Raw genomic sequence first — 22,986 nt, 5'->3', positions numbered from 1 at the left:
AGCCATGAGAGAGAAAGCAGAGGCACGTGGAAGCCCCATCTGGCTTTGTGGGGTAGGACAGATATTTGGAAGCATTAGGTTATGTTCCCCCAGATGCAGGCTTTCATGACAACACAGTTGTTGACATGGAATCCCACAGCAAGCACGTGACTCCCTCTTTTAATCCTCTGAGTGCAGGAGAAGCTGCTTTTGCTGGTATGTCTTTAACACAGGCAGAGCAAGTCTTGGGCTGGGCGCCTTCTGCAGGCAGGGATGTCCGGACAGAACTTAATGACATTGTTTGTTTTTATCACAGTTATTCTTGCATGGCTATGTGTGGCAGTTATTGCTGGTTTTCCCATTATGGTAGTGTCATAAGGTGATTTTTAAAAATACATTGATATAAATAGGAATGGTTTGTTGATTTCAAGTATTAATAGAATATGTGGAATATAGACATGGCAGTAAAATCACAGAGGTGCTATGCAAACACGAAGTTTGAGCAGCACTGGAATAGGGAGAAAAATGTTGGTTTAGTCTAAGGAAGAACTTTTTAATCACCCAAGTTGTGCAAGGATGGAATAGGCTGTGTGCTTCCCTGTCATGGTGGGTGTGCAGAGAACCCGGACAGCCTCTTCGGGGGGGCGGGGGAGGGACGGGCGTGAGAGGGCTATGATGGGTCCTGATTGGCTGTCTCTCCTTTGCTCTGGGTCCAGGCTTTCCTCCGCTTCAGGCCCCAGGAGTACGATCTGGACATCCCTGGGGGGCCTGTGGTACAGCACTGCAGCCTGATGAGAGACCTCCAGCTCCAGGCCTTCCCACACTTTGTGAGTGGAGCTTTTCCTTTCTCCTTTCTTTGTGAGGCAGGTGGCAGAGCCTGGGAAGAATAATATTTAGGAGAAAAAAAGAGTAATATTTAGGGGCCTCCTGGCTGGCTCAGTCAGTAGAGCATGCAATTCTTGATCTCAGTGTGAGTTCGAGCCCCACTATGGGTGTAGAGATTACTTAAAAATAAAATCTTAAAAAAAAAAAGGAATAATATTTAGAAGCCAGGCCCTTTATATGATTGTCATATCCATAACTGCCCAGAGTAGCCAGCAGAGCAGAGATTATTATTAATGCATTTTACTGATTAAAAATAGCCCCAGCTGATGTTTGCTGTGCCTCACTATCTGCCAGGCAGATAAGCTGCTCAGCCCTTTACATTCTTCATCTCCATTAATCCTCACAACCAGCTTATGGGGTAGATGCTGTTAAGAGTCCCATTCTGCAGGTGAGAGGTGGAGGCTCAGAGAGGGTGACTTCCCAGGTAATTCAGATGGTCGGTGGCAAGATGGGATCTGAGCCCCAAAGACTGTGTTTGTGGTCACTCCTCTCTACAAAATCTTTTAAGAGCTGTGCACAGATGTTAGGAAGTGCCAGGCCCTCTGCTAAGCTCATACATGCACTGTCCCCATTGTTCAGATGGGCACATTGAGGCCCAGAAAGTTTAGATAACATGCAAGAAGTCACAGCGAGTCGGTGGGGGTGGGACTACAGCCCGGTCCTAGCTCCCTCCAAAACCCCTTCTCCTGGTGCCTGGCCTCTGCCGCTTCCTTCCCCAACCCCAAGCTCCCCTCTCCCCGCAGAAGCAGAGGCTGAAAGGCCTGGTGTGGCAGCCGTTGTGCAGCCTGGCTAAAGCCCTGGCTGGCCCTCAGAACCTGATCAAGAAGCGTCTGGACAAACTACTGGACTTCGAGAGGGTGGAAGAGAAGCTGTTGGAGGTGGGCAGCGTGACGTACGAGGAGCAGGAGGCCCGACACACGTACCAGGCCCTCAACTCCCTGCTAGTGGCCGAGCTCCCACAGCTGAACCAGCTGGCCACGCGCTGGCTGGGCCAGATCCTGCGCACATTCATGGGCCTCCAGAGGGAGCTTGCTCAACAAGTTCTGCAGAGGGCAGAGGGCAGCTTGGCCCAGGTAAGGCCTCTGGGACCCAGGGTGCCTCTGCGGAACAGCCAGGCGGGGCCTCAGGGCGCCTGCAGCTAGCTGTTCGCGGGGGGTTGAGATGGAGGGACATTAGGCCATCAGGTGTGCAGCAGGCGGCCCCGGGCACCTTCTGGACCTCTCTTGTGCTTGTCCCTCCAGTAATGGGACCCGATCATGCAAACAAGGATAGAACTGGGACTCCAGGCAATTCCTGGGCTCTGGGACTCAGAAGCCGAAGAGGCTTTGCTGGGAAAATAGCAGACCTTGGGGCCCCTCCTTGGAATGTATGAGAAGTCGGTGACAGAGGCCAGGCCCCTTCTGCGCGGTCGGGAGTCAGTGTCTCCAGTTGGCGTTCCCGCTGCTGTTACTACTTCTAGCCGCTGCGTCCTCATGAGCGCGTACGGTGTACTTCCTTGTGTTATCCCAGTTTTCCTCGCACTGACCCTACAGAGTAGTTATCATCGGCAAGCTCACTGCAAAAGGAAGCCGAACCCAGAGGGGTTAGACAGCGTGCCCAAGGCCACACAGCCGACAGCAGGATTTGAACCCTGGCAGTTCAAGTCCCGCAGCCTGGGCTCTGAAGAGTGCTTGGCAGCCTATTAGAAGAGCTATCTGCTGAAAGCAGAAATAGATTGCAAAGAAGTTTGGACAAACTTCCAAGTGCAAACTTTGAATTCAGAGCTTTGAAGACGGGGGTTGACACAGGGAAAAAGACCGGGGTTGATGCGGGGAAGAAGACCAAGCTGCTTTCAGATCTGTCTCTGATGTCAGCGTCAGAGCTGAGGGGCTTGTGCGCCTGGCCCCCAGGGCAGGCCAGCACTCCTCATACCACACGCTGTCTCCTGGGCTTCATGGTCCCCAGCGCAGCCACGCCTGTGCAGTGTGTTGCATGAAACTTCCTCTGAAATGCACATGCCCCACTGCCCTGGTGGCTCCTGGTCCCGGTCCGCCCTGTGCTCCCACTTGCAGCACACTGCTTCTGAGTGGGACCACGTCCTTTTGCACAGACTGCTTCTTTGGCCTGAAATACCCCCCAGCCCAGTGCCCTCCCCATGCCTTTCACAGTGCCTGGTGCATGGTAGGAACTCCCCAAATATGTGACAGATGAATGAATCTCTCCGTGAAGCTCTCAGAAGCCCCCTCCTTGCAGCTGGGAGAGCCCGTCTCCCCATCGTGTGTACTCCAACAGCCTTTAGGAGGTGCTGTGCTAAGCACTTCGCAGAGCCTGCCTTCAGCTGGGGTGCTGGATGAAGCTGTTTCTCCTTATTCAGGAGGGCTGGAACTATAGGCTTTTATTCTTTTTGGCCTTCAAAGCATTTAGTACAGAGTTCTGTCTCAGACACGCTTTTTGAATTTAATTAAGCCTGAACCATCTGCAAAAAGAAGCATTTCTCTTTCCTGAAGGCAGAGGGTCAATCTGATTAGATGATCTTGTCATTCTCTTCCCGCCCTCTAGTTCTGTCTCCAGGGCTGCCAGGCCCCTTGTGTTCAGACTGGGATGCGCGGGCTGCGGAGTGTTGCAGGATGCCAGTAGCAGGAAGATCAACTTTATAAAAGCAGAAAGAGGGCCTTTCCTGGTTGGGCCTGTCATTTAGAATGCTAGAGCCTGCCGGTGATTGGTGCCAGCTTCCTTGTCTGTGTCCCATGGCCCATCCCCCTGGACCAGTCCTGTGGACCCCGGGAAAGGCCTGCATGGTAGAACCTCAATCTGTCTGCATCCTGGGGGCAGGGGGAAAGGCTCTAAGTCAGACCCAAGAGCAGCGAGCTTGGTGACAAGCAGAGAGGACATGTCTCTCTTAGCTGTGGGTCTTACTCATTCCTAGGTTGTGTGGGAAGAATGCAGGAGATGGCTAACAGGGCCAGGGTCTCAGGATGGAACATTACTCAGAACTTCTTGGATTCCAAACCAGCTGAGGCATAAAGAAGGACGTCTTGACTTGCATAACTGGGAGGCCCAGGAGGGGATCGAGCCCCGGGCAGGGTGCATTCAGTACAAACAATGTTGTCAGGGCTCCGGCTTTCGCTCCACCTCCTAGCTCTGTTTCCCTGTCTGGGCTGGCTTCATTGTCAGGCCAACCTTTTTCTGCACAGTGGGAGAGACTGATTTTATGCCTCAGCATCTAAAGGAAAAGTTTTCCTCTCATTCTCAGCCTTCATATACTAACTCTGACGGGAGGCTTGTGCTTGGCCTTGCTTAGGTTCATTGTCTAGTCTGTGGGCTGCTCGCAGTGGATGGGAGAAGGGAGGCCGTGCCTGCCAGCCCTGGGGCTGGTGCCCCACGGCGGGCAATACTCCTCGACCCCCACGGAGGGATGCTTTTTTGAAGGACACCAAGTGGGGCAGTCAGCAGACAAAAACTACAGCTGACAAAGACGTAAAGACCCATCTTCACACATCTGGGGCTAGGATGTAGGCTGCTAGAGTCTTTCTGTCCCCTTTCTCCTGGAGATGGCTCTGACGACAGTGTCTGTCCCACCCAGCTGCCCCACTACCACCTCTCGGAGCCAGCCTTCAGGAAGCTGGTGGAGGACGCACTGGGCCAGACTGGTCACCAGCTTCGCTCCTTTCAAGAGAACTTTGAGAAAGTGCTGCCACCTCCCACCATGCAAGTAAGTCTCCTTACCCCGCAGACTGAAATATACTCCCGGGGGGAGGCCAAAGAACGCAGACTGTCCAGTCCTTCACCTGCCAGTAGGGTCAGGCCCAATCCTGTTTCCGTTTCCTTTTCCTTTTCCTCCCCCAGGGTTCCCTGTACCCTTTCCCTCTCTTCTTTCTGTCTGTAAGCTGGAGGGGGTGTTGGGATTCACACCACCTACACACATGCTCTTCATGGCCAATAAGCATAAGAGCAGAACAGTAGAATATTAAGTGAAATTAGACATAATCACAGACAAGTGGCATTAGCATCCCCAAACCTGGAACTTCACATTCTTTTAATCAAAGCCCCTGTTTCCTCACCATCTGACTGAACTGGCTTCAGATACCAGCATTCAGGATGAATAAAAAGTTGGAATAACAAATCATTTAAATTTTCTTTTTGCTATGGAATTTTTAATTGCAAAAGACAGTATTTCAGCTGCGTTATGGTTTACAGACTTTGACTGGCCAAATGCTTTTTTGGGGTAAAGTATTTTTCCCTAAAATAGAAGGAAAGGGTATCTTTCAGTGCACTTGAAGGATGTCCCCAGGGAGTATATTTCAGAAGTGGAACTGAAGTAGCTGAAGGGAGGAGGGTGCTCCACATGGGGACAGACCTGGATGAGAGGATCCTGAAACTGTGTGTTCAGTCACATGTGAAATGTGAAGTGAAGGACCGGGAGACAGCCAGGATTCCCCAGAAGGGAGAAGGGGGCTCCAGAAACCCAGAGAGACAAGGAAAGGAGCCCAGCGGAGCTGGCCCATAGAGGTGGCCTGCACACCTGACTGGAATGCAGAGAAGGCCAAAGGCCATCAGGGATGCAGGAGGAGAGTGGACTCTTCCTTGGGCCACAGCCACCGCCTTTCCTCCCCCACACCGAGGCTGTCCCAGCCAGAAGTCCCATGGGGGGGGGGCATGGGCCCTGCAGCGTGGGGCGAGGATGGGACAGAAAGTAAAGAGCACTCATTCACTCTTTCTCTCAAATAAATAAAATCTTAAAAAAAAATTAAAAAAAAAAAGAAAGTAAAGAGCAGAGCAGCTGCTGGGATGAGTCCTGGGAAGCTCCTCTCTCTTGCTACTTGAGACACAATAACATTTGTCTTATTGGAAAAGCATTCCATGCTGATTGTAGAAAAAAGAGAAGACACAGAGAAACAAAAAAGAGAAACAAATGGGAACAGCATAATCCCAATGTGTGTTGCAAATTGGTAGGAAGAGAAGAGATGCCCCCTCCTTTCCACCTTTGTTTCCGCCCCACCCCCCCACACCCCTCTTATAAATTCCTGACTTCTTTGGCTAAGGGTTCAGAACCCACAGAAGTGAGGTGGTCACCTAGACAGAAGCAGTCCTCCTGATATTTTCCCATGTCTCCCCTTGGTCCCTCCAGGGAATACTGCTGTTCTCTGCGGGGGCCTCTCAGACTTGAGAAAGAAGGCAAATGTTTCTACACTGCTGGCTTTCATACTCAGGGTAACACCTCTATTCTGAAAAAAAGCTACGCTGTCTCCACTTCCACCTAAGGGCCCGTTTAGAAACATCAGGTTCTCCTAGTTCTTGATCCTGACTAGTGAACCCCACTAGAGTAGGCAGAGTCTGTGCCGAGACGTCCCTGAAGGGCACTTCTGTCTGCTTTTCCTACACCAAGCACCACCTCCCCACAGAAATAACCACATAGAATATGATTTCTATACACACATACACACGCACACACACACACACACACATATAGTCAAGAGTATATAGTGAATCTATATGCAACATTTTTAGTTTGTTTTACAAAAAGGGACAGTCACCGCTGAGTCTCTTCTTGGTGATACTTTTGCTGGAAGCAATGAACAAGAAAACAAAGGCAATGCCAGATTTTTGGATGCATGGACAGCGCCACTGAGGCATTCGTCCCAGCTAGATGGCAGTTTCCATCAGGGCAAAGCTGTCTTCTGTGTTTCTTTTTTTTTTTTTTTAAAGATTTTATTATTTATTTGACAGAGAGAGACACAGCGAGAGAGGGAACACAAGCAGGGGGAGTGGGAGAGGGAGAAGCAGGCTTCCCACCGAGCAGGGAGCCCAATGTGGGGCTCGATCCCGGGACCCTGGGATCATGACCTGAGCCGAAGGCAGACGCTTAACGACTGAGCCACCCAGGCGCCCCTTCTGTGTTTCTTTTACCCCATTCACAAGGCTTACTGTGCCTTGTAAACAGTAGGTGCTCAATAAATTACTTGTGGAATAAAAGCTAGCACTCCCTTCACATGTGAGGGAGGGTCTGCACGCGTTACCCTCTGCCGGCCGTCAAAGCAGCCACACGCCTGCTGCCCGCGTGACGCTCATGGTCCTGCTCATTCAGGCCAAAAGACCTGTGCCAGGCTTTTTCCTGTGGGATAATTTAGCTTGATGCTGTGGCCAGAATTTAGGGCCCCATCCTAGAGTTCTGTAACTGAGAACTTTCGGAACCTGAATTAGGATTTTAGAAAATCCAGGAAGTTTAGACCTAGGAGGGATGTTAGAGGTCAAATGAGAGAGTGTTTTGTGTGGGTTTTTTTGTTTGTTTGTTTGTTTTTTGAGATCCCTTTGGATCCTAAGAGTGTGTTCTTCCTCTAACCCAGCCATCTGTTAGCGAGGAGACTGTTGCCCACTGGCAGCAGAGGTAGGATCGGCATGGGACTCCTGGTTGTCAGCACGTGGGCATACGCTGGCGCCAGCTCTGACATGCCAGCTCAGGCACCTGTGTCTCTCTTTGTCCCTCCCCTCCTCCCAGCCACTCCTTCCAGGGGCTGAACGCCAGGTGCAGGCTCTCCTGAGCAGGTATGGCCCCGAAAAGCTGTACCAGGTGACAAGCGGCGTCAGTGGGGCTGGGACTCTGGACCTGACACTGCCACGGGGCCAAATCGTGGCTCTCCTTCAAAACAAGGACACCAGAGGCAACAGCAGTCGCTGGCTGGTGGACACCGGGGGTACGTGGGGCTTCATGGGCTCTTCCCCTCCCTCTGGGAAACCCCCCAACAGGAACCAGTGGGGAGATCCAGGTGTGGGCAGGGGTCTGGCTGTGCAAATCCAGGATGGGAACTGACATAGGTGAAAGTGCAGGGCTTGGGGCACAGCCAGCTTAGTGTGGCCTGTGACATGCCACTAAGAGGAAGTGAGTCTTACATTGCTACATCTGTTATTCAGCACCTACTGTGTGCCTTGGGGACCTCACAGACCGTTGGGGTAGACAGAAATGTACAGAGAGATCTCCAGCATCACCCCAAAAGATGTAGATATGCGGAGAGGGCACGCTTGGATCCCAGCTGCAGGGAAACATCTGGCGTCCAGAACGAGGACGTGTGGTCCTGTCTCCCGTGCACTGGTCCCACCCTTGGATGTGCCACTCAGGTCTGGGTGCCCCAGTGTAACTGGGCAGGAGGCAGGTGGCACCTTGAACCCAAGAGGAGATGGCCCAGCCATGTCTTCCATAAAGGGGCCTGTGACCCACAAGATGAGGGTCACACAGGATTATTGGGAGGGGACCCACAGACAGTTTTCCCCCTTCAGTTTATCATAATTGTTACTGAAATATTTTTCTGCATATGAGAGAAACTATAGCTAGTACATAAACCTGTGATTTTATTCATATTATTAATAGAACAAGTCTAAGTTTTAAAAAGTGAGTCTATCAAAAAATTAAGTGGGTGACTCTTGATCTTGCTTCAGGTCTTGATCTCAGGGTCATGAGTTCAAGCCCATGTTGGGCTCCACGCTAGGCATGGAGCCTATTTTTAAAAGAAATTAAGAAAACAGTACAAATCCAGCAGAAACCGTGAAAGGGCAGTCTCGTGACTCAAGTTGACAAACAGCTGAACGGGGATTCAGGCTGGCCGCTGTAGTCAAGAAGACTGGGTTTGGATTCCAAATCAGCCACTTTACTAACTCTGTGATCTCAGAGAAGTTACAGAGCCTCTATGAGCTGCAGTGGCTCAGCCATCAAATGGAAACAACAGTACTGACCTGGAGGGTTGATGTGAAGACTGGATAATCGAATGCCAGTTTGGCACCTAGCAAACTCTCAGGAGGTGTTGGCCATGTGCAGTGATAGCGACCAGGACAGCACTGGAGTAGCTGTTCATGAGCAGAAACGGAGGGTACTCAGTGAAGAGAGAGGCAGTTGCTGCCTCCTGGAAAAGGCCATCCTGGGTGAGGAAACAGCCCTGCTCTAGGCCTCTGCTCAAGGGGAAAGGGATCAGTGGGCCCAGCACCAGGAAGGCTGTGTTTATACCAGCCCAAGGAAGAACTTCTTATGTCTGTCAAAGCTGTTCAAAACAGAGTGGGCTGCCTCAGTAGGGAATAAGCACCCTGTCATTGGGGGTGTGCAAGTAGAAGCTGGAAAGAGTGAGTGTGGGTTGGTTAGGGGTGGGTGTGGGAGGTGCCTGGATGACTTTTTCTGGTCCCTTTTAGTGCTGGGAAGCTGTGCTGGAGGCATTCACATCCCTGAATGGGGCTGATTCCTCTGTCACTAAAAGGGATGGGAAGGGTGGTCTGCAGCCAGATAACGTTCTGCATGTCCTGTAGGACATCGAGGGTATGTGCCAGCTGGGAAACTGGAGCTATACCGCGTCATCCCCAGGCAGGAGGAGGTCAAAGAGCAGGAGTGGCCTCACAAGGACTCCCGTCACCTAACGCCAGAGCCCACTCCAGCGCCCGTTCCCTCTGTCCCAGTGGTGACCCAGGTGAGTGTGGGAGAGGGGTGGGGTTTGCCTCCCCATGGCCACCTGGAGTGGGGCTTTGATTTCCCTCCTGTTGGAAGAGGCTACCATCCTGTGAGGCCAGGGCCTTGGTCAGTGGCCACACCAGTGTCCTGGTCAGGAGTGAACCTGGAAAAAGGAGCCTCCCATCCCTGCCACATCAACAAACCCTTGCTCCCTATCAGCAGGGCAAGTAGGATTCATTCATTCATTCATTCATTCATTCATTCAGTATTTGCCAGGCAATGTGCCGATGAGAGATGGAATAATGAGCAAAAGTAAATCTTGGTCCTTGCCTTCCTCAGATTTATAATCTGGGGGTGGGGAAAACAGCAATTAATAAAATAATCATGTGAATCATTGTAAAGTTAGAGCAGTGATAAATGCCAGAGCCTTAGGTGGGAGAGGTTCAGGAAAAGCTTTTCTAAGAATGATGCTTTTTCTCAGATTTGAAGGGTGAGCAGGGATTAATTGGATAAAGGGACTGTGCCAGGCTGTGGGTATGAAGAGCTCCCCAGAAAGCGTGCCTAGTGAACGCAAAGGGGCCGGTGTGTGTGTGTGTGTGTGTGTGTGTGTGTGTGTGTGTGTGTGTGTACACAAAGGAGGGGTGCGTGAGGAACTGAATGAAGGGGGTGTGGCCGGGGAAGAGAGGGTAGGGGTGAGGTACTGCTAGAGAGGTAGGCAGGGCCTTGTGGCCTTGGCAAGGGTGTCAGCCTTCGCTTCAGAGCAGCGGGGAACCTACATGCATGTTCACAACAGCATTATTCATAATTGCCAGAAAGTGGAAACAACTGAAATGTCCATCAGCAGATGGATGGATAAGCAAAATGTGGCATATCCATACAATAGCATATTACTCGGCCATAAAAAAGAAGGAAGGGCCAGTACGTGCTGTCACATGCAACTGCGTACAAAAGGCCACGTGTTGTATGACTCTGTTTATATGAAATGCCCAGACCAGGCAAATGCATAGAGATGGGAAGTAGAGTAGTGGTTGGCTGCGCCGGGGCAGGGGCAGGGGGGAGGTTGGGGGTTGGGAAAGGACTGCTATCTTGTATGGGGTTTCTTTTTGAGGGGATGAAAATGTTCTGGAATTAGTAATGATGGTTGTACAGCCTTTGAACCTATTAAAAACTACTGAATTGTACACTTTGAAAAAATGACTGTTACGGTATTTGAATTCTATCTCAAAACAAACAAAAAGTGATGGGAAGCCATGAAAGGGTTTGGCTTTGCTGGGATGGAGTCCTCGAGGGAGGAGAAGCTCCGTGGGGTCACTGTGAGGGCTGGATGAGATAGGAAGGCCAGGCCGGGGCAAAGTGAGCCTCAGTAAACGGCAGCCACGCTCCCAGCTAGAAAAGGGCTTCACCGGTGACAGGTGAGCAGCAGAAAGGGCAGGAGCAGCGACAGGGAGCAGCAGCGGGAACCCAGAGGCTGGTAGTGAATAGCCCAGGGAGCCCTCAGGCCAGGGAGGAGCCTCAGGTGGGCGGTGTGGGGCTGCAGAGAAGCCTGTGGAATCTGAGGTGTGCGGCTTATGGCACATCCCTGGGAAGGCTCTGAGGGCCAGTGCCTGGAGCATTAGCTAGGAGTGGTGCATCGGGGCTGCCTCCTACTGGGCATTCCTGCCTTTCAGCAAAGGACCCACAAGGAGCTCCCCAGAGGGCCTGGCCACCCCGCTCGGCCCCAGCTCCACCCAGTGTGGGCAGCGTCTCTAGGAACCCTGCTGTGGGTGAGCCCAGCTGTCCATCTTCTCAGACACATCAGCTGCTTCCTCTGTTCACGGGTCCACACTTGTGGGGTCATCCCAGTCCTCCCCAGCTTCTGACAACAGGAATGGTAAACAGAATCAGAGCAGCCTGCATTTACTGAGCCCTGAGCATGTACCAGGCACAGGCGTACATCATTTGTTGAATTCCCACAATTACCTGGAGGGGAGGATATTATTACTTCTGTTTTGCAGATGATGAAACTGAGGCCAGGGAAATGAAATATTAGCCTAATAAATGCCTTCCCCTCTAGTTTTTTGTCCAGTTCAATGCCTTTCCCTAAAAATTAACCAAGTCCCCCAACCGCTAGTCTCTACTCCAAGTTGGGAAGCAGGCCTGGGCGGGTGACACCATCAGATCTGGGCAAGGTGTTGGGGGAGAGGGTGCCATGTCCTCTGCTCAGTGGGGTGGCAGCAGTGGACCGAGGGCACCCATTCTGACAGGCCTGGCTTCGTTGCCATGTGATTTTGAATAAGCTCTTTGACTTCTCTGAGTCTCTTTTTCCTTATCTGAAAAACGGGGCAAATAGAATTATAGAACGGTGAAAGTCAAGGCCAGGTAGCGCTTGGAACAGAGCCTGGCACACAGTAGGTGTTGCTGGCGGAAGACGAAGCAGCAGCCTTCATCTTTAGCATGAGGATGTCCTTGGGAGGCGGTGACTGCCCAGCCTTGGGGACTGAGTCGGGTCGGGGCGGGGGGTGAGCAGGATGAACAGTGTCTCTGCGCTGGGTTTGTCTGTCTCCCCGCTCTGGCTGTTTCTATGTCGCTCCCATGTATTTCAGGTGGTGGCAGTGTACCCCTTTGTGGCCAGAAGCAGCCATGAAGTGAGTCTGCAGGCGGGCCAGCTGGTGACTGTCCTGGAGGCCCAGGACAAGAAGGGGAACCCGGAATGGAGCCTCGTGGAAGTGAACGAGCAGCGGGGCTATGTGCCTTCCAGCTTCCTGGCCAGGGCCGCGAGCCCAGCTCCATGGGGCTGGAGTGTGCCCTCCTAGGGTGCCCGCCACGGAGCCCATGCTGCCAAGGGATGGGGAGGCTTAGATGCTAGGACCCTGCGGGGGCGGAAGGGAAGATCAGGCCGAGGTAGGGTGAAGGGCAACCAGAGAGGTGGGTGGGCCTTGCAGGAGTGCCTGGCATGGGTGAGCAAGAAAGGCTCCAGCCAGAACCGCTCGTCAGGTCTGCAGAAAAGGTGGTTCCCATCTGAAGTCACAACAGCCTGGATGGCAGGTCAAGGCGATGAGAACTTGCTGTGGCTTATGGCCTAGCTTACCTGTGCTCTCATCTAGCCCTGCCCACCAGAGTGGGTCACCCAGGTGAATGTTACCTGTGTGCGATGGGGTTGCGGGGAGGGGGGGCACTGGACAAGTCCAGAGCTGCCTGGCCTGATGGTGCACTCCCTCCGTGTGGCATCAGGAGACACCGCAGCCGACCCACACTGGTAGCTGAGTTATCTTGGGCAGTGAACCCCCTCGGAACCCTCTCTAGCTGAGGAGAACGGGCTTGTGAGGGCAACGGAAAGGTTCCCAGGAGATTCTTGGCTGAGTCTCAGAGCGGGTGTGGCCAGGTCACAGTTCTGGAATGTGTTTAGGCAAATCCAGAGAGTGTTCCAGGGAACTGGAGATTTTGAGGGTGTGTTACGTGGGGCGTATGAGGCTGTTGTGTTCTCTGGACTAGGGAACAAAGGACATGCAAATTGCTTAGGCAACTCTGTGCAGCAGGTGATCAACAGCCTGGTGGGTGGGGGAGCTTGGGTGTTGGTTTGCTTTCCTCTTTATGGAAGTCGGGAGCCAGGGGGATCCCCGGGTGGTTTCAGGGCCTGGAGGCGGCAGGTGAATGTGATGTCAGTTGGCTGTAGGGCCTTAGACAAAGGACACAACCTCAGTTTTCCCATCCACAAAGACCTAACTCAGAGGTTTGTGGTGAGAATGGCCTGAGGGAAGCTCCTTGTAAATTGTGAAGTGTGATATAAATGTAAATTGCCACTGGTAGCAGGATGCACCCGGAAGTGGTCTCAGGATGGCTCCAGCCTCCACCGGCCCAGCTGCAGACAAGCATGCGTGCTGCTGCTGGCCCTGCCCAGGCCACGGCAGACACTGGGAATCAGTGTGGTGACCTTTCCCCTCAGCCCAGGGGCACCTCAGGACCCTTCTCCATGCTGCGTTCTAGGTAGCCAGTCTCTTGAACTTGGTGAGATCAAACCCATTGTCATCCCTTTCTAGGACCTGGAAATGGAAAAACAGTTCCTGTTGAAGGCAGACTGACCCAATGGGGCCATTTTGGGTGCAGCCACTGTTGAATCATCCTCTCCAGGTTGTCAGTTTAGCTAAGATACATCTCAAGATTCACAGAAGTGGGAAATGGTGGTCCAGTCTGATCTGTAATACAAATTGTATATTTGGGGACCGACCCAAGTTGGAGAGTGTGGGGGAAAATCCAATGGTAGTTTAGACTTATTTCCAAGAACATCTCCATGGTATTATAACTGTAGTGCCTAACGCTGTTAGCTCTGGCTTTTGGAGGGCTTTGAAGAAATATATACATGCCTGTGTGAGATCTTCACCCGACTCCTCGGCTTGTGCAAGTGGGAAGATGCATCATGCAGGAGATACTCAGTCCCCACCGGCCCTGTCCCAGCACCAAATCCACTCTATGAGATGCTCTTGACTCATTTTCCTTTCTTTTTTCTACTCAGATTTCTAATACAAATAGGAGACATAGGGGAGCAGATAATAATATAGGAAATCCATTTGTGGGTTCCTCAGTGCTTACTGAGAATTTCCTGTGGACTAGAACCCCCGCTCAGGCTTCTCAGCCTGGCTGCTTGCCAGTTCCCCGCCCCCCGCCCCCACAAAGATTGTAATAGAGTTGGTCTGGGGTGTGGCCAGGCCCTCAGGAGCTCAAAAAGCTCCCCAGGTGCTTCTGGTGTGTCACCAGGACTGGGGACCTCGACCCTAGACACGCAGTAGTGTACGAGACAGGCCTGCGGTCAGAAGTGGCCACCAGCTGTAAGCTAGGTAGGATGTGCCCCTTCTGAGTTCTGTCCTGGCTCAGATGTTTTGAACAGGCAGTTTTAAAGGTGCTTTGAAAGAGGACAGCCTGTTCTGTCGGTCCCAGAATGTATATTTATTAAGTGCCATTAAGAGGGACCTGAACAAAACTGGATGTTCTTAAAGGCAGAAGGGAGAAACCTGGAATATACTTGGAACCACATCTATCTCACGAGGGGAAAATGAAAATGTCTTCAGTAGCACACGGGTTGTGGTTTCTTGTAGACCAGGGAAGGAAGTCCAGAGTCACCGACGGCTAAGAAAATGCATGTTGAGAGTGAATGGCCTGGATTTTCTCCAGGGTTCTCTATGTAATGTGCCTACCCCCACCCCCCACCCCCACCCCGATGCCTGGAGCCGTTGCACTGTCTTAAGTATTGCACTTTGGGGCTGCCACATACTGAACTTGCTAAGGTATTTGCCTGGGAACCAAACAAGGCTGATCACCAGGGTGGCCCTTGCTCCCTGCCACAGGGTGCGACCTCTTTAACCTTTTGGGCCCAAGCCCAGGTTTGAACATGAGGACAAGGTTACAATATGGAGGAAAGATGAATGAAAGTCTGCTTACTGTGAGGAGCTCTAGCTTGGTGAATCAGTGACGTGAACCATGGAGAATAAAGGACTTCAAAGATGAAAATGTCTCTGGAGTTTGCGGAACTCTAACCATTGGATAGTCAGATGCCCCAGTGTGACAGGGGCTCACTGGACACCTACTGTTCATAAAAATGGGACCTCATTTGTTCATGCGTTCATTTTTTTCTTTTTTAAAAGATTTTACTTATTTGAGAGAGAGCTCGCGTGCACACAAGCGGAGGGGTGGGTGGGGAGAGGCAGAGGGAGAAGCAAACTCCCCACTGAGCAGGGAGCACAACTCAGGGCTCAATCCCAGGACCCAGAGATAATGACCCGAGCCAAAGGCAGATGCTTAACCGAGTGAGCCACCCAGGCGCCCCTCATGTGTTCATTTGATGAGGGTCTACCACACACCTCTGACGCCTCTAGGAGTTGGCCTCAGCTGCTGGGATACAGTGAGAAGTCAGAGAAGTCAGATGGGGGCCTTGTCCTCCCAAAGCTCACAGTCTGGGGAGGGAGACGGACAAGTCAGTAATCTGTTACATGCAGTGTTGGTGTTAGAATAGGGCAATGACAGGTACCACTGGAGCCCAGTGGAGGAGTCAGCCCCTAACTGACACTGGGCAGCTAAGGAAGGCTTCCTGAAAGAAATAATATGCGAGCTGAGGCTTAACGGGTAACTTGAGTAGGGTGAAGGTGGGAGGGAGGGCACATGCAAAGGTCCAGAGGTAGGCATAAGCATGTTTCATCAGGGAACCAAAATGCTGTAGAGCTAAAACACAAGGTGTGTGGAGGAGTGCTAGATGTGGTAAGAGATGGCTTAGAGAGCTCTGCATGGGAAGGAGCTCTGAGTTGTATTCTGAGGGCAGTGGAAAGCCACCAAAAGGACTGAAGTGAGAGGAGTGACATGCCCAGGGTCGTATTTTAGGATGCAAGCTCCAGTTCATTCTGGAATTTCCCCAAGCTTCTGTCACATGGCTCAGGGAATAGATTTTCAACGCACATTGCTTATATGAACATCCCAGAGGGGATGGGAAGCCCTGCCTCGAAGAAATCTCCCCACCAGCTGGAGAGGCAAGACACACGGGCATCAGGCAGTTACCTGGTACCACAGGGCAGGATGCTGTCAGCCCCAGAGTGGTACTATGGACCAGGCTTTTAGGTGGTCAGGTAAGGGGGAGTTTTGGGGGCTGAGGTGATCAGGGAGGCTTCCTGGCGGAGGCAGGGCAGGTGCTGGGCTCTTTGGGATAATTGGGATTGGGAAAAGCAAAAGGGAAAGAGAGGCCTTCTCGGGCCTAGGGAGGCAGCATGGTGGTGGCCCCATCCTTGGCCTTAGAAATCCTGAGCTCAAGGCCTACTTAACCAGAGACAGGTAGCAAATGCACGTATTATGGTTTCTGCATGTGAAGAAGTATGATGAGCGTCCCCAGCCTGCCTTGTCCTCTAAAAGTCCTCCTTGTAGAGTCCTGGCTTGTCCCAGCGAGCCACTGGCTCCCTCACCGGGACCTCCCTTCCAGCGTGGAAGTCATTGTAGGGCCTGTTGTGGCAGGACAGAGCCTCAAGTACCCGGTGCCGGGGTTATGGAAAGAGCAGGATTCCATTCCCATTCCTGGCAATATCAGGAAGAACAGGTAACCTGAACAATCCATTCAATTAACCTTGCTCATCTGTTTTGTCATCGGTAATTTCTGAACTTACCTTTTCTGTTTTCTCATCTGTAAGATGGGTACAATTCCTGTTCTCACATGGTGGGTGAGAGGATTAAATGGAACAGTCAGTGTGGGTGGTCATGGATGACACGGCAGGTCAGGAGCCTCACTGCCACGCCATGATGGAAAGTGTGAGCTCTGGCCACCAGGTGGCAGCGGGGCACTACCAGTCTGCTGAGGGTCTGCCTGAAGTGCCCGTGGGGCTGGGCAGGGGGCGCAGTTGAGCTGAAGGACCAGGTGAAAGACATTAGGGAGTGGTGGGGACTGCGTTGGCCCAGAGCACTCGCCCACGGTCCGAAGGAGCTAGTAGCTTCCTGGCTCCAACCATTCCACATCAGAATGAGGGCCCAGTGGTGCCAGACATTCTGATTTTTCAAGAGAAGCCAGAAACCAGGGTTTTGTCTGTATTTATTTATTTATTTAAAGATTTTATTTACTTGTTAGGGAAAGAGAAAGTACAAGCACGGGAGGCGTACAGGGAGAGGGAGAAGTAGACTCCCCACTGAGCAGGGAACCCGATGTGGGGCTCGATCCCAGGACCCATGATCCCAGGCAGATGCTCAACTGACTGAGCCACCCAGGTGCCCCTGTTTTTATTTTTTGATGTGAAATCTGTGTAGGGATTGTGTGGGCCATGACAGGCTTCCCTTTGTATCTTCTGGCCGAGTGTGGGTGGACTGTTGTGGGTGGAGAATCTCCTCTGAAGAATTCGTTTCAAATCTTTCTATTTCCTGTGAAATGCCTTCATGTTTCTCCACTTTACTCAGACACGAATCCCCCTTCCTTGGGCCTCTGGGAGTGCTGCTTCCTTTTATGCTCATGTTCCTATTGCCATCTTCAAACTTTTATTAGATTGTGGGCCATATGTGGGCCATATTTTCTGACCCACCCATGAAGATCTCCATGGTACCTATCCCACAAAGTTCTTTTAAGGATAAATGAGAAATATATAAAATCATTTACCGCGGCACGGGGCACATTAGTGCTCAGTAAACACAGTTATCATTCTGATGGGGACCTTAGATGGCATGACATTTGGAGGAAGGTTCCTAGGGCCTTTTTCCCTGTATGTGGGAGGGTGACAAGACCTGGTACTCCCCTACGAAGAGGAAGACCCCTGAACCTGGCTCCTGAGGGCCTGGCTGCGGTTGGGCATAGCCCTTCCCTTGGAAGCTGCTGTCACACCCCAAAGGCACTGCTGGAACTTTCCATGCTCTGCCATCTGTGGCGCTGCCAGGCTGGGTCAGAGTGCACGTGTTTCCCATCCAGGGCAATGTTCACGGGCATGTGCAGCCTGGATTCTCCTGCCTCTCTCCCACAAACAGGGCTTTCTGCTGTCCACTGCACCCAGACTAGTCAGACGGGCCCTCCCTTGTGGTCCGCAGTCCCCCTGGACAGGCCTGGCTATGCAGCCAGGTCCTGTCAGGTAGCTTCTGATACTGGACACTCGTAACACTGTGTCTCCCCTGTGTCTCTCCAGCCTGAGGACTGGAGCATCTGTTTGCTGTTGCAAATCTCTGGGGTGCTTCTTGGGTCTGCTTGCACCTGTGTAGCCTCCTCCCTATATTAAATTTTTCTGTTCAAAATGCAGAGTGGTTCTCCTTCTGACCAGCTAGTGACTGATAGGTTGCTCAGTAGCTAGGGGTGCAGGCAGGGACAGGGCAGTGGAAATACTGGGCTCCCAGGTGCCCCTGCCCCTCAGGGAGGATGGGGCCCATCACCAGGCCTGCCGCACCTTCCCCGGCTCAGGAGGCTATCCGGCCCTCCTCCTTGGAGCTCTTGGAAGTGTCCTCAGCAGCAGACAGCAGCTGAGTGGGCGATGCACAGGGTCAGTAGCTGTAAGAATCTGCTGGGCCGCCCCTGGTCCTGGCCCGCTGAGGGTGTTCCTGCAGGGCCCCAGGCAGACAGAGACCCAAAGGCAGCTAGCTGTATGAGAGCAAAGCCAGGCTACGGGCAGGAGAGGGTCACCTCCCTCCAGCCACAGTGCCTGGAGTCCGGTCCTGGCTCAAGAGGGGCAGTGAGCCCCAAGTCAGGGAGATAGGAAGTGGAGGTGGGGCTCCTGGCCAGGGAAGAGGCTGCTTATCTTGATTCTGGGGTCTCAAGGCTTCTGAGTATATCAGCAGAGCCTCTGGCCTGGGGAAGGACCAGGGCATGAATAGTAATCTGCGCAGTGTCTATTCACGACTCACAGGGCTGCTAGAGGGTTCCATGAGGGAATCGATTTGACATGATTAATTCAGTGCCTGGCACATAGCAAGCTCTCAAGTGCTGCAGGCTAAAAACATACAAACAAACAAACAAACAAACACAAATCTCACCAGCAGCCAGCACTGAAGAACTCATTCTGTAGGCATTTCGTAAGACATACTGGTGTCCTAGTTAGGATTGAGCCCCGAGCTCCTCTCCTGGGACAGAGCCAGGGCTGGAGCACAGATCCAGCTGCCAGGCCAAGAAAGAGGGTTGAATTGGGTGAAGGAGTTGTGAGGGTGGGAGGGCACACTCCATGGGGGATGTGGGTGAGGCCTCAGGTGTGCAGCAGGCGCTGAGAGCCTCCATGGGGGCACTTGAGGACAGCGATCTCCTAGCGCCCAGGCAGGAAAGAGATCAAGGTCAGGTCAGAGATGGGGGTAGTAGGGGCCTAGTCTTTGGGTTGAGGTTCAAGTCCCAGGCTGTGGGAACTCAGTGATCAGGCCAGATAAGGATACAGAGATCCCGGCAGGAGACAGGACTAAGAGCTGGGCTCAAGGTCCGAAGATTGCAGCACCTGGGACTTGATGTTGAACCCTGGGGTCTGGACTAGAGCTGCTTGAAACCCCCCTATCTGAGGGCAGAATCGGACCTAGCGAGCACAGTGGACTGGACCAAGGAGAAAGAGGTGGTGGCGGTCAGGGGCCCAGGCTTCCTGTTGCAAAATGCCCGAGTTCAAATCCCAGCTCAAACAGCTGTGTGACCTCCACGAACAAGTTACTCCATCCCTCTAAAACCTCACTTTCCTCTTTGTGGGCAAATAAGGAAATGGTCCTACCTCAAAGGGATGTTGGGATGTTGACATGGAAGCATCTGGCACTGTATCTGATGATGCGCTGTCTTGAGTGCTGAATAAGTGATGGATCCCTGAGCACACCAGCCACCCCCTCCATGGGATCCCTCCCAAACTTGGCAGGCAGTGACCTTGCGCCCAAGTTTTCTTTTCTCTGGGCTCACACTCCCTGTGCCTTCACCTTTCCTCTAATGTCTGTCTTCCTGACCCTTCACCACCTCCAACTCTGAAAAATATCTCCTCATAGTGTGAGCACTTTCAAAACTGAAAACAAGTGGATGCCTTAAGAGGCCAAAGGTTGTTCCCCAGGGAAGGTAATTGGGACCACATCCTCAGATACTCTCTGGTGATTGGAGTCAGCCATCTTGAATTCCTTCATGCTGTGGGGAGGCTTCCCCAGCAGCCGGTGGGAGCCGTGGCAGATAGCCTTGCTGATACAGATAAAGCCAGCGCTGGCGAGTATGCCTGCCCCTTTTTTTTCAAATTCCTAAATGTTTTTACCTCACATTCTTTTTCACACTCCTCCCCTCACCCCCCAAAAAAGCTACGGGACAGACCAGCAAGCATAAAATAAAAATACAAGTACAGTGACACACACACACACACACACACACACACACACTTGGGAAAAAGCTCTCAACATCTGTCTTCTCCTTTATTTCACACCCCTGGCCACCTCCCAGGACAGAGATTCCAAGCAATGACACACCCCTTGGGAGTCCTGTGGTCCCACCCCCACCTGGAGAGTCACAGCCACCAGCCAAAAAACTCTTGGTGCACATTTCCTTTCTGCAGTCGTAATGCAATGATAATGTGCTTTTTGTTAATGTACCACCATATGTGGGTATCACGTTATTTTTCATAAAATTGAATATGGAATTTGAATTATATCACTTCCTCCCCAAGAGACTGTCATACTTCTTTGCCTCCTTATGAAGTACAGCAGCAACAAGTACCTAGCCTGCAACCACCACCCCAAAGGCCACAGCCTTCTGCTCCCGGGAAATGGCACCCCTGGCCGTTCGGTTGTTCGCGCCCAGTAGCGGGTATGCCCTCTGCTTCCTCTTCCTCTCAGCCCCTCACGTTCCACCCCTCAGCGAGGCCAGGCAACCTTCCTGCAGTCGCTCCTCTTCCAGTCTCCACCGCCTGCTCTCCCGGTGACGCCGGGAGCTGGACCCCTGCAGGAGCCTCCTGATGGCCACTCCGTTGCCACCCTTGTCCTTTGCCCTCGGCCCACTCTCCACGGAGCAGTCAGAGTGAGTCTTCAAAACAGTAAATTAGAGAATGGCATGCCCCTGCTTAAAACTGAACAAAGTCCCAACTCCTTACTCTGACCTAAAAGGCCCGGGTGATGGGCCCCTGCCCCCTTCCCACCGCATCACGGACCTCCCTGCCCTTTGGTCACTGCACAAGGCCGCGCTTGCTTTCCTTCTTTCTATCCCTCGGTTACTCTAAGCTCGTTCCTGACTCAGGGCCTCTGCACTGGCCCTTCCCTCCTCTGGCCGCTCTTCCCCCAGATCTGCCCCAGGCTTAACTTCTTGCCAGGAAGGGCAGCTCCTCAGTGATACCTTTGCTGACCACTCCTTCTGGGGGGCCTCCAGCGCTCCCCACCCCGACCCCATCCCTCACTCCTGCATCACCGCATCTTACCATCATGACAGACTCTATCACTCCCTCTTATTTTCTGGTTTATTTGTTTGTTTGTTGTCTGATTCCCCCCATTAAAAAGTAAGTTCCTTGGGATGCCTAGCTGTCTCAGTCTGTAGAGCACATGGCTCTTGATCTCAAGATTGTAAATTCGAGCCCCGTGTAGAGATTACTTAAAAATTAAAAAAAAAAAAATCTTTTTTCCCATATATTTACTTTTTATTGAATTTGTTAATGTTACAGAGTTCTTGCACTGCCAAACCATGCCTGAGAATTCAAAGAAAGAAATGGTACAATGGACAGCCTCACCCACCCATCATACAGTATATTAAAACTTGATTCATGTGCATTTTTATAACTTCACAATCTTTTAAAAAGTTATAACAAGAGTTGGAATTTTAAATCTCCTGCAGGTCTTCAGATTTCTAGTATAGTATGCCATTAAATAAAAGTTCCACATATTCATCTCAGTTCATTCCTCAATAACATAACCCCCAACGCAATTTTGCTGGAAAAAAAATGCATACTTTTCAGGGGATAAAAAAAAAAAAAATCTTAAAAAAAGAAAGTTCCTCAAAGGTAGGGATTTTATTGGTCTTATTCAATCCTAAATCAAAGTATGTGTTAGTATGTCCCAAATGGGATATTCTTACACTAAAAAGTTATTCATGTTTATATGCAAATCAAATTTAACTAGACGCCCTGTGTTTTAGCTGGTAACCCTACTTGAGGCCCATGGTCCCACATCTTGGGAACATGATTCCATGAGAATGAAGCTCGTGAAGGGAAGAGAGGAAAAGTACAGGGATTTGCTGAGGGCCACATAGGTGTTAAGAACAGAGCAGGTTCTATACCTAGCTTCATCTGACTCCCAGTCCCGTCTCTGTTCCCTGAACTCACCCTCTGACCTACCGAGAATCCCCATAGAGTATGCATCTCCCAAAATCACCCACTTTTCACCAGCCCCACTGCCACTGAACACTGCCCCTGGGGGGCCCCCCACGTGCTCACTTGCCATCTTGTAACAGCCTCTGACTGTGGCTCCTGCCTCCACTTCCTCCTGCCTTCCCTCTCTTCTTCACAAGGCTGCTGCCGGGGCCAGCTTTCAGAAACACAGACCTGAAGCCGAGCTTTGGAAGGGCCTTCCCGGGTAGGTTCCCGACCATGGCTTCATGGTGTGGCCCCTGTTTATCCCTCCCCCTCCCTGACCTCTGCACTCTCCCTGAACTGGATCCGTTGCCCTCTCTGGCTTCCTTTGCACTCGCTCTTTCATCTGGGTGATACACCCTTCCCCAACCCCTTCACCCTGCTAAGTCCTTCTTCAAGTCTCAGGGACACGTTCTTCCTCCATGAAGCCTTCCTTGCTCGGTTCAGGTGCTTCTCCCATATGTACCTCTAACTGGGGTCCTTCCCCCTCCCTGTTGAAATTGCCTCTTTACTTGAGGGTCTCCCCCCCTGGGTCAGCTCCACAAGGGCAGAGGCCATGTCCGCCTATTCGCACCGCACCCCTGGAGCCTGGCAAAGGGTCGTACAGGGTTGGTGCTCAGTGAAAAGCACGGGAATGAATGAGGCTTCCCTGAGGACGTTACGGTTGATTACACTAAGCGCCAAGCTCAGTTTGCCGGCACATAGTAGGCTCCCTCTACACATCGTTGAAAGGATGCCAGATGAATAAATGAAGTAATAAACGACATGACTCAACTCCTCTCCCCTTCTCCACCGCCCCCCCCCGCCCGCCCCTGCACCCAACACACACTGTATTTGTTCACCTCTCCTGCTTTGCATTCTCTGGCAAAGTAAGAGGGATCTCGACTCCTGGTTTGAATACTGTGGGGGTTTTGAGTAGAAAAAAAAAATTGTGCTCCTTCAACAAGAAGCGTTTCAGGCCATCCAGGCCTTTCTTCT

At 51.9% G+C, this 22,986-nt stretch overlaps 1 protein-coding gene across 7 annotated transcripts in view; it reads left to right on the top strand.

The window, feature by feature from the left end:
* ARHGEF37 (Rho guanine nucleotide exchange factor 37) overlaps positions 1-22,986 on the top strand; it is an 88,090-nt gene that overhangs the window by 31,754 nt on the left and 33,350 nt on the right. For 4 of the 7 annotated variants that reach the window (XR_004820077.1, XR_004820074.1, XR_004820075.1 and 1 more), the window contains exons 8-12: positions 696-806; positions 1,608-1,937; positions 4,427-4,555; positions 7,340-7,535; positions 9,130-9,287. Coding sequence is in view for 3 of the 7 variants with exons in the window: in XM_027605004.2 (XP_027460805.1) it covers positions 696-806; positions 1,608-1,937; positions 4,427-4,555; positions 7,340-7,535; positions 9,130-9,287; positions 11,851-12,060 (1,134 nt within the window). In the remaining 4 variants the exon portion in view is untranslated. Of the gene's footprint in view, positions 1-695; positions 807-1,607; positions 1,938-4,426; positions 4,556-7,339; positions 7,536-9,129; positions 9,288-11,850; positions 14,940-22,986 lie in introns of those variants that run through there. The other 3 variants (XM_027605004.2, XM_027605003.2, XM_027605002.2) reach the window with 2 other exon arrangements.

Source organism: Zalophus californianus, chromosome 5, assembly GCF_009762305.2.
Source record: "Zalophus californianus isolate mZalCal1 chromosome 5, mZalCal1.pri.v2, whole genome shotgun sequence".
NCBI classification, from domain to species: Eukaryota; Metazoa; Chordata; class Mammalia; order Carnivora; family Otariidae; genus Zalophus; species Zalophus californianus.
The sequence above is the reverse complement of the archived record's forward strand: the minus strand, read 5'-3'. Positions and strand labels throughout refer to the sequence as shown.